Genomic DNA, 12,628 nt, shown 5'->3' with positions numbered 1-12,628 from the left:
TTTCCTAAAATATCCTTTGTTGCTCATAATTTATAAAAAATATTATTCCCAAGATTTAAACCTATAACCTTTTATTTGTTCATTTATAAACCAGTTAGCATATCAACTAATTCAATTTTTATTATTTTTACACATTTATAATCTATATATCTCTAATCTATAATCTATAGTATATATAATGGGAATATAAGAATATTTGGTGTCTAGTTTTTTTTTTTCTAAAATTCCCTTTGTTGTATATAATTTATAGAAAACGTCATTTTTAATATTTGAACTCGTGACTTTTTGTTCATTTATAAACCACTTACTATCTCAAATAATTCAATTTTATTACTTTATACATCTATCTATATCTATCTATCTATTCTATACTATATATAATGGGAATACAAGAAGATTTGTTCCTTGTATATAATTTTAAAAAATATTATTTCCAACATTTGAACTCGTAGTCTTTTGTTCATTTATAAATCAGTTACCATCTCAACTAATTGAATTTTTATTACTTTTATACATATTTTAATTTTAATACATAAAAGAGTGAATTAATAGGCACGAATTGATACACTAATTTAAAATAATAAGAGTATGTTTATTTAAAATTTTTAATTTAAAAATAATACGAATACATGTACTTTTTAACTTAAAATTAACAATTTTAAATAATTAATTTTTTTTAAAACGAATAAATATAATTAATCATATGAATTCAATAATCAAGTGCATTTATTTTTATAAATTAAATTAAATAATTAATTTAAATTATATCTATTTAAATTTTAAATTAAAAGTTTTATATTTGTAGAATTTTAAATTGTTTGAGTAAAATTAAATTAATTAAAAAAATAAAAATATACTAATATTATCTAAATCGTAAGAAAGTCCGTTGAACTCATAAACCAACTTTATGTAAATAGGCAAGTCCGTTGTTGTGATAGACGAATTTTGTGTGCATTGCAGAAGTTCCCTCTCTATTAAACGAAGTTTATGAAAAGACAAAAAAAAAAAAAAGTAGATTCTGGAAAATAATGTCCTTTCAAGTTGTTTTGAAAATTAAAGTTTTTTTTATAGTTTATGAAAGTGAAAAATCCAAATTCTGTATGCTTAAAACTCCAATTGAGCAGGGAAGTCAAATAAAAATAATAATAATAATTATACACATATGCTAAATTAGAGACAATAAATAATGTATATGTACATAAATCCGAATATCATAAGTTACTAGTCTAGGCATGAATGACATTGGTCAGAATGAATAGTTAATATTGTTTACTTCTCTAGAGTAATAGTAACACATGTGGTGGTATCAGTTTTCTCTGAAATTAGCCTAAAATGACAAATTCCACAGCAGCACAGTAAGAACTACATTTACACTAAGAATCAACCATACATCATTGAATAAAAAACTTGAAATTCCAAAAGAGGTTTCTACAAAGGAATCCTCATCATAACTCCCTTCACTCATCTCAAAATTCTCAACTGTTGAAACTCCCTCAGAATTAGTTATTTCCTGTAAACAAGGTTTCACACTATAAGGCACTGGTGTCACTTGTTTGGCAACGTAGCACAAGTTTTCATTATTGTTCCAAGCAGCAAACCGCCTTCCCAATTTCCCATAAAACTCTTGTGAGAATTCAAGTCTCCCTGTCAAGTTGTTTCCATTGACATGAAGAGCTTTAAGACATGGCAGGTTCTCAAGATTCCTAGAGAGACTTCCATTAAGGTTGTTGTTGCTAAGGTCAAGAAACCTTAGCTTTTTCATTTCTGTTATGGACTCTGGCACACTACCTTCCAAACCCATGTTGGAAAGGTCCAAAGTCTCAACTTTTGTGAAACTTCTCCACTTTGTTCCCAAGAGATCACCCCCTATTGGATTGTTGGACAAGACCATATCTTTTAAGGAAACAAGTTCTTTGATTGTCTCAGCCAAACCACCAATAAGTTTGTTATGACTCACATCAAGTAATGTGAGATGCTTTAGCCTTCCAAGCTCCATTGGCAACAACCCTTCAAGCACATTGTTGCTCAAATCAAGCTTTAGAAGTGAACTCCAAGATCCAACTATTGGTGGTAGTGAACCTGAAAGATTGTTCCTGCTTGCATCAAATATCAAAAGCTCAGAAAAGCTTCCATAAGTGATTGGAACCTCACCAACCAAGTTGTTTCCAGCAAGGACTAGTTGTCTCAACTTAACCAAATTGCCAATACTTCGTGGCAATTCACCTGTGAGACTATTTTCCAGCAAAACAAGAGATTGAAGGCTTCTAAGGCTTCCAATTGTGGATGGAATTGTGCCAACAAGACCAGGGTTTGATCTGAGTATCAAAGATTCCAAACTTTCTGAGAACTTCTCCCAACCTGAAATTGGGAGTGTAACTGGATTTTTGTTAGGTGAAAGAAAGCAACTGGTTAATGAGAGAACTTTGAGGTGCTTGAGCTTGAATAGTTGTTCTGGGAATTTAGCATCATTGCTGCATATGAGAGAGTTGTCAAAAACTTGTCCAAGGTTCACAACAGTTACATACCAGAATCCATCATCATATAGTTCACATGAAACTCCCTGCAAATTTATTCATGAAATCAAAAAAAGAAACTATAAAGAATGCAATGATAGCAGGTAAAAGTAACATTTTGACATTCAACACAGTTTACTAAACACTGTTATTACTGTTCCATTAAAGTTTTGACTTCTAAAAAAACAAAAAGAAGAAACAGTAGAAACATTGTTGTGTTCAGAATTTCAAACCTGTATTGGAGTCCAGCCACAAGGATCTGGATAAAGGTCTGAACCATTCCACCATTTTCCTACAAAACCCTGAATCACATTGTAGATGACTTGCTTCTCTTTCTCATCCATTGGTGACAATGAAGAAGAGTCTTGTCCCTCACAAACACAAAAAAGCAAAACCATGAGGAACATAAAACAAACAGCTTGTGTGCACTTCCTTGATATAATCCTAATAGCCATAAATATCACAAAATCAAACAATCAAGTCAGAAAAATTTAGCTCAGGAAATTGTGAATTTTATCAGAATAAGTAGAGCAACTATGTGTTAATAGTAACACTTGTACTCAAAAGGACGGAAATGGAGGCAAAGGTAATAACAAGAGTGGTTCTGAAAATTTGAGTATAAAATGGTTAAAAAACATTGATGGGGTAGAGAGGTAAATTGACCAATAGGGTTGTGGCGAAGAAGTTCAGCAGTTCAGGCTAATGCATGTGCATGCGCATTTTCATGTGCCTTTTCTTTAGTTATTAATATTATTGTTCAACTTGTTATTGACCATAATAATTTCTCTAATATTTAATTCCCACATGGTTATGGTTTGAATGGGGGAAGGGCCTTAAAGGAATGAGGGAGAAGCAGAGGAAGATTCATCCAATTATTAAAGCATAGCTTCAAAAACTTTTGAGAATAAATCTGATAATCTAATTTCGCGTTAGATTTTAGGTTAAAAGATTTTTAATTTAAAAACAACTATAGTATTTAATTTAGAAAGAATATAACTTGCTGGAGGCCTGTAGTAGAGCATTCAAATTCTCAATATTTGTTTAAAGAGATAAATATAGGGGTGTTTATGGATCGAATTCGATTTGCATATTCGTAAAAATTACGGATATCAATCCGATTCACAAAACTATCAGATCAAATTAGATCGGATCCGATCCGATCCACATATTAGTAAAATCGGATTTCGAATTTTATATAAATATCTTCATATTCATGGATTCATAAAAATAAATAAATAAATAAATATTATTTTTATTTTGATTTTAATTAATAATTATCTTATATGTGTATTATTTTTTTATTATTTAAAAAAAGTATGTTTATAATATTTTAAAAGTAAACATATTTAAAAGAATAAAAAAAAAGAATTTTATTAATATTTTTTAATAAAAATAAATTTTTAAAAATATTTTTATGTTTTGCAAATATATTTGAGATTAAATCCGATTGGATCCAAACTTAAAAATCGCAGTTTTAATATAGATAAGATCGAAATTTTAATTATATCCAATTCAATCTAATTCCGTTCACTCCTTAATAAATGCACTGATCATTTTTTACTAAGCCAAGTTAGTTTAAGAAAAAACACTTAATCAAAGTATATATAAAATCTAGACATCATTCTAGATCCAACACCTCATTTTCCAACTTCAATATCAGTTCTTTAAAATGTTCTTTGTTGAAAGTTGGTGGTCACATTCAGAAGTCACGCATGTATATTTATTCTGCATTAAAAAAAAGTCAGGAAGACAATAAATTTTTTTTGGTAAAAAGATGTTATCATTATTATTACTAATGTATCAATCCTTATTTTTATATATGTTATTGAAAAAGTGTAAAATAGTAATTTAGTCATTATTAAGATAGTTAGTAAGTTCTTTAATTTAATAGTTAATTGTTTCTTGTTCAAATTTAAGGAATACTTTTTTACACTAAAAAAAATCGAAATACAAATATTCATTATATATAAGTATAAATTATTATTATTAAGTTCATATACTATATAAAAAAAATTAACCATCGTCATTATATATTCTAGCGTTGTAAAATAATTGATAAGAAAAAAATTCATAAATTATTAGTTATTTATTTATAATGTTTGTACATCAAAAATTAAATCTTGTCAAATTTATTATATTTTGTTATTAATTTTATAACTAAAATGCGTCACATATTTTTTTTTTCATTTTACTGTAATTGAAATCAAATTTTTACCTTTAAAATCAAAGAGTTCTCTTTTTCTTTTTCCTTTTCTCTAACTCTCAAATTCATTCACTCACTCTATTTCTTTTATATATTATTATTAATGACTAATTACAAATTTGACAATATAAAATGAACAACATAAAATTCTTTAATTATAATTAAAATTAAAATTGAAATTAAAATTAAAATATAGCTATATTATATTACTAATTTAACAACCAAAATGTGTTATGACACACCCTTTCCTTAAAATTGAGATGAAATATTTTCTTTCAAAATTAATAAACTTCCTTCTTCCATCCTCTTATATATCTACCTCACTCCCATTCTTTATTTCTCTCTACCCTTTCTATTCTATATATAACCTTAGAGTACTAATTACCCAAATCAATCTCTAAGGATTTTAAAAGCGAATATTTTAATAAAAAAAAAAAATTAATACACACAGATTAATCTTTAACCTTTTTCTCGTCAGACATATCAGTCTCCAGTCCATTTTTTGACGTGACACACTAACAGAAAATGTTGAATTGGCACATAAACATACACATGTGGCAGTTAAGTGTCCACGTATTTGAAAAAGACAAAACCGTCCCTGACCTTGTAGTAAAAACAGTGTCGTAAGATGGCAATCCCTAAATCGCTAATTCACAAATTGCGATGCCATTCTTCCCAACAACAATAGCTTCCAAAACTAACATGCTTACGTACCCACCCATGCGTCTTATCTTTCCAATCTAATACCGACATAGACACACACAACCCTCACTCTCTCTCACTCCTCTTCGCTGCAACTTCAATCCCCTAATTGTCGTTGCCACATCCACACAAAGCAACGTCGAGAGAGCACACATTTTCTGGGAGGTTCCACCCGCACCCTCACCATTGTCTTTAGGATGGCCCAACTCGCCCTCAGAACCTTCTTCCATAAGCTTCTTCCGATATGTCCATGTTTTCGGTGGGGCTTCTATTCGTTGTATTGCTACAGGATCAGACAGGCCTTGCAAGTCTCTGAACACGCCACTGATATTGGTGGCAGCAGGGTTGGAGAAGTGACTAGATATATACAACGAAGTTCTGATGGCTAGATTTCTACTGAGTTAGTTTTCAAATTTGAAAGGACAAAACCGTCGGCTAAGAATTTCTTCTCGGTAAGAGAGAAATAACCTCGTTAATACTATAGTTCTCAACCAACAAGTAATGCTCAAATCAAATTTTAATATGGTTGTCACAAAGTTCAACCCCAATAAAAGTAAACTGAAGTATTCAAACCTCGAGTCGTCTCACAAAGAATGGGCAAACATGTGCATCAAGCCATCAATATTGGTTAGAGTTCCGGAGTTGGGAGTCATGATCACGAATTTAAACTACTAGACTTAGTATGTAAGGAATCTTAAAGTGCAAGAAACTAAATCAAGTAACTAAAGTAGGTATGATCAATTTCAATCCAGCAAGAGAACATATAATATATTTCTACTCTAGAACTAAGTAAATAACTAAACTAACTATAACAATAATCAAGCAATTGGGATTTTTTATTTTTAAATATGAATAATAAAAGGAACTCTTGGCTAGGCATAGGAATTGGGGTCACCATCCTTGTCTAATAACCATATCTTGACAATTGTGAGGATCCAAGCTCATTAAGTTTACTTCTATGCTTGAAGTATGTCAAATGGCTTGATCAACATCAATCCATAATTTCTAACCTAGCTACTAATTGACTTAGTAGTAGGCTAGTGTCAATGGTTATCAAATTGACCACTAAGGATTCTCAAATCACCAAATCAATTAGACCCAATGACTCAAGTTTACCCAATTTCCTTAGCCTAGACTAAGAGTAAAGAAGACTACTCCATAATCAAAGAAAACATTTCATCAAACACATGGTATGTACTAACAAAAGACATATTCAAATTGCAAATTAATTAGAAATTACAAGTACCCACTAACAATTATCAATGGAAAACAACTCAAACAACACTATTAATCATGGAAAATATCAATGCACTAATAGAAATTCAAGATCCACAAAGTTTCTAAAATGAGAAAAAAATGAGAAATAACAAGAAAATTCAAATTCAAACACAAGATCTAAACAAAATTATACTAGAGAATTCAAATTAAGTAATTGAAACTAAAATTAACAAAACCCAATTCAGAATTTCAACAAGAGAAGATCAAAACAAACTAAATCTAGAGAGTAGTAAGAGTTTTTTTCTCTCTAGAACACAAGAACAAAAAACTAGCCAAAATTGTGTGTAAAGTGTGAATGATTGATTCCTCCTTTTTCCCCATCAATTCTTGGGTCTTTTCCATGCAGAATCCAGTTGGATTGTGCGCGTCGTCTGAGGTTTTTCAATCTACGCATATACGTCATGTCACGCGTACGCGTCGTTGGGATTTTTGCCAATCCACGCAAATGCGTCAACAATTGCGCGCGAGTCTCAACTGCATGTATCCACGCGTGCGCGTCGTGGTCAATTCTCCAAAACTCTATTCTTCATGTTCCTTCCACTTATGCATGCTTACTTTCCATCTTCTAAGCCATCCTTGCTCTATAGAACCTGAATCCATTTAACAAACGCATCACAACATCGAATGGTAATAGAAGAGGATTAAAATATAATATTTTTGGGGTCAAAGAAGCATGTTTTCAACCATGAAGCAAAATAGAGGAGGAAACACAAAACCATGCAATTTATGAGAATAAGTGCGGAAAATATTGATAAAACCCTCCAAATTTTACACAAGATAAACTACAAAATTGGTGTTTATCACATCCCATGAGAGAGGCAGCCACTGTCTGCCATCAGAGACCTGTGGCGGCGATTGGAGGAATGCCAAGATACTCATCGACAGGGGCAGATACACGAAGAAGCCAGGAGACGTCGCTGATAGAAGTCTTGAGCTGTGACAACATCTTGCGAAATGCGGCGGGATAATGGTGAAGACACGCTTTGATGAACCTGGAGATTTCGATTCCTGTAGATGAAAAACTAGGGTTTCATGAGGAGCTTTAGTGATGAAGAACGGCACCTCCATTAGGAACGATACCGATTTTTATTACAAGGTCAAGGACTGTTTTATTGTCCATCTCCTACACGTGGACACTTAATTGCCACGTGTGCGAGTTTAGGTGCCAACTCAACGTTCTCCGTTAGTGAGTCTCACTAATGGACTGGAGACTATTATTTTTGATGGAGAAAAACGTTAGAAATTGATCTGTGAATTAATTTTTTTGGAAACTAAAATATCCACTTTTAAAATTTATGGGAATTGATTTGGATAATTATTCATATCTTTGTAATTTATTTTTTATATTATATATTACTAATTTGACAAATCAAAATATATAAAAAAGATATTCTTTTATCATAATTAAAATAAAATATTTTATTCTAAAATTAAATAAACTCCCTCTCTCCTTCTTTTTCTTTATCTTTCTCTCTTATTCATTATCTCTCTCTATCCTTTTATTTTGCAAAAAATAAAATTTATAAAATAATATAATTTAAATAAATTCATAAATTATAAAAAATAAATTAAACTTATAATTAAATATGATTAAAGAATGATCCCATAATATTATTCATATAACAAATATATTATTATTATTATTATTATTATTATTATTATTATTATTATTATTATTATTATTATTATAATATGTATATGTTTTAGATTTTTTATTTAGTTTTAAATTTTTACTGCTTATTTTCTAATTTATATTTATACTTCTCTTTTTTCAAATATTTATTACATATAATTTGGAGAGAATATTAATATTATAATTAATAATTAGAATCAAGATTCAATTATTTCAAAAAAAATTAATTTTGAGTTAACTACTTTATAATTATTAATATAAATTTTTTTATACTAATACCTACTTATATTTATATATAAACACAAATTAAAGAAAAATATTATTTTTAAATAATAAACATGAAAATTAATTATTTTTATTTGTCCAACAGAGTTAATATCTAATCAAATGTAAAGTATACACATTAAATTTTTTTTAAGATTTAGATAATAAATATTAAAATTAATTATTAGTAAAAAATTAAATTTTTTATATAAAAATAACATCTAAAAAATTTATTATTTAATTTTTTAATTTACAAAAATATTGATCTTTTTAGTAGACAAAAAATTTTATTTTTTATAACTTTTTTTTTTAAAATAGTTTAATTTTATAAATTCTTTCTATTACAATTTATCATATCAGAATAAAATTGATATAATTTTAAAAAATTTATTTTTGTAATGTTATTATGACCAAAATACTAGTAACGAAGTAAACGTGATTGAAATGGTTGTATCTAGTATTGAATACTAATTAGTAGATTTAGCGTTGCACGCATTATTATATGATCATTTTGCATAATTTATGAGGACATTATGAGGAAGGTACTGTTAGAATCAACGATGACAAACTAATGAACATTACTGCTCTGATTTATAAGATACAAAAAATACAAAAAAATATACAGAATGATATCTAAAACGATTATATTGTGAGTGGGTTCGGTTGGAACTTTGGGGCACCATATAATTCTTATCTTCTTTGCTTCTATCTCTATGTAACAATCACATGCATATATTTAAAATATCAACTATATTGTGTGTATGTATCAAAATTAGTCACTAAAATTAATTATTAATATAAAATATAAATATATATTAAAAATAAATTAAATTTTATTCATGTATATTTATAAAATATATTAATGATTAATTTTAAAATAAAAATATTATTTATATATTAAAATTAATCATTAATAATTAATCATCAATATATTTATATATAAATTATATTTATATGTAAATATATATAATTTAATTTATTTTAATATATTTATATTTTAATATATATTTATACTAATAATAAATTTTAATAACTAATTTTAATATATACATAATCGTTCATTGAAAATTTGAAATATATATTCATAGATGCACCGCGATTTACTGCCATCTCTTCTATTATTAAAGTTACATGCATGTAGTTAATGATCCTCAACTGTTCTGGGAAAAGTTACAGCGGCTGCAATAATTCTATTATTTAGCTGAATTATTTTCTCAGTTTCTTTCTAAATGCTGCTGTCATCTTTTTACTAGATTCTTAAATTAATTAATGTGTACGAATATATAGGAATTAACAGTTATAAGAAAATATTTAAGAATCATATTGTGTGTAATTGTGTAAATAAAATATTAAGCAGTAAATTAGTCATTTACATAAAATAAAAATATTATATATACAAAAAAATTAACTAACAAATTAATCATTATATATATATATATTATTTTATTTATCTTTAATATATATTTTATATGCTAATATATATTTTATACAGTAATAATTTTAAGAATTAGACCAAATTAATGAATTCAAATGAAAAAACCAATTGAAAAAAAACATCAAAAACTCAGAAAAAATCGATCAAAGAATTGATTATCTGTTGAACCAGTGTATTTTTTAGCGGTTTGATAATTTAAAATAACAAAATATAAAAAAAATTACTTTTAAAAATGTATATTTTATATATAAATATATTATTTTATTATATCCGTTTCAATTTCAGTTAAACCTTTAAAAATTTTAAACTTCTAAATCTACCAGTTTAATGAATGTTTCGATTTTTAAAACCTTGTTATACGGATAATTAATTTGATTATATATATACACGTAAATTCTAATATGATTATACTATGGTGATTATACAAGTATATTGATAAAATTAAAAGCATATCTTTTAATTTATAGTTTAGTAATATTTTCTTTAAGTAATACTTTTTAAAAAATCTTTAATAATAAAAAAATATTATTTTAATTTTAACATTACTTTCTAAAATACCATAATTACTATAATATAATTATACTAAAATGATATATATAAATATAAATTGTTAATTCAGTAGCTAAATTTTTATGTGCAAAGGAATGTTAGACGCTTTTAGTAATAAGAAAAAATATAGAATTACGTAATATTAATTTAAGTATAAGATCAAAATAAGAAAATAATTATTCATCACTTAATATTTATCTTTTTAGAAAAACAAAGGGATATTGAGGAGAGTATAAGAAGGGAAAAAAATCAGAAGCAATATATATAATAATAACTATTATTTCGCTATTATTGTACGTACACACTGAACAAAATTAAATAAGAGCACATTGAAATTCGATTAGTAAGCAGACAAATTGACATATATACTAAGCTAGTATCCAAAAAAGAGGATAAGAATGAAACAAACTAGCCTTGCTTGCCAAATGGACCAATTTGGTTTATTTGGTTTACAAACTAGTGCCTCTCAATATTTACATGGACACATTTTAAGACAAAATTGTGACTACACAATATGCACTGTTATCGATATCATAATTTTAGGCCCCATTTTCATACGGAAATTATTTTTATAACCTAAATAGAGAGACGGAAATATATTTATATATTATGTATTTTTCTCCTTATTACCTGCTAGTGTTTACAAATTACAGGTTATCCTTGATATATATACATATACTCACAATATATAACATTATTGAAGGATATTAAGGCAAAATTATAGAAACAAAAAATTTCTTTATTTATTAATAGTTGTATCTCTATCGCTCCCATCCTCCAAATAAATCGTTATACTCCTTGTCTTTGTTTTTATATCTTAAAACTCGTCTCAAACACTACCAAAATACATACATTATTAATTAAAAAAAATATAAAGTACTAATATATTATGTGTCAATTTATTGTCAATAATAATTAATTATTATATTTTAAATATATATATAAAGAGATATATTTAGAAAATATATTTATAAAGATATTTTTATTAAATATAATCATAAAAAAGATATTTTTATTAGATATGTCTACAAAGACATTTTTATTAAATACAATTATAAATAAAAGTTGGCAGAAATTGACAAAAATACTGTTAGTAAGGTAGCGAAATTGTTAAAAGAAGGGGACAAGAAAGAAACACGTAAAGATGTTAAAAACAGCATAGCTCATATATACGGCATGAATAGTAAAACTATTAGAGCACTATTCATGTAAAAATGACAAAAAAAAGTTATTTATTTAGTTTCAATTAAAAAACATGCTTTAAAAAATGTTGATTAACAATAAAAATATAAATTATGAATAAAATTGAATCTAAGAGAAAAACAATTATATTAACAATTCTAGCTAATATTAATTTAAATGACACTAAATTTCTCAAATATATACAAAATAATTTTTTAAAATTTTTAATTTCACAATAAATTTATTCAAAGAATCCAAAATAAATAAGAATTATTAGACTAAAAATAGAACAATTAATAATAAAAATTAATAGATTAAAGTATAGATCTTCAAAAATAAAAAAAAGAAAATATTAAAAGAATTATAAAAATTATAAAATATAATAAAAAATAAAACAATGTTTTAATAAATTTTTTGTTAAAAATTTAAATTTTAACACATAAAAAAATTAGTATTAAAGTTCAAATAATGATTTTAAGAATTTAACAATATTCAAATATATTTTTTTAAAATAAAATACGACTTATAATTTAAAAAATTCTTGTTAAATATAGTTTATTTCGGTATATTTGTGTATTTTTGGAGACGATGATAATAGTTGTCATTGTTAAATATGGCTTATTTTTTTAATTTATAATTAAAAAAATTCTTGAAGAAGTCACGCTTGTTGTCTGTGTATTTTTGTGTACTCTTATATACTGTTTGTAGATCTCTATATTATTTGGAGATGATGATAATGGATTAAAAAAACGGAATTGAAAAAAAATTAAAAAGAGTTCCTCGGGGATTAGACGTCGGGGGGCGGTGAACTTGCTCTAAACAAAAAAAATCGTATTTGAGAATTAAAGTTTAAAAATGGTTTCGGAGGA

General features: G+C 26.5%; 1 protein-coding gene across 1 annotated transcript; it reads right to left on the bottom strand.

Moving 5' to 3' along the window:
• Positions 1–1,285: 1,285 nt before the first annotated feature.
• Positions 1,286–2,857, bottom strand: LOC130969728 (piriformospora indica-insensitive protein 2-like). Its single transcript, XM_057895629.1, has 2 exons — positions 2,747–2,857; positions 1,286–2,560 (listed from the first exon to the last, which is right to left on the bottom strand). The coding sequence occupies exons 1-2, from the start codon at positions 2,855–2,857 to the stop codon at positions 1,328–1,330; spliced, it is 1,344 nt and encodes a 447-aa protein (XP_057751612.1). The 3' UTR covers positions 1,286–1,327.
• Between the last annotated feature and the right edge of the window lie 9,771 nt (positions 2,858–12,628).

The sequence above is a fragment of the Arachis stenosperma genome, chromosome 1 (genome assembly GCF_014773155.1).
Source record: "Arachis stenosperma cultivar V10309 chromosome 1, arast.V10309.gnm1.PFL2, whole genome shotgun sequence".
In the NCBI taxonomy this organism is placed as follows: Eukaryota; Viridiplantae; Streptophyta; class Magnoliopsida; order Fabales; family Fabaceae; genus Arachis; species Arachis stenosperma.
This window is presented reverse-complemented; position numbering and strand designations above follow the sequence as displayed.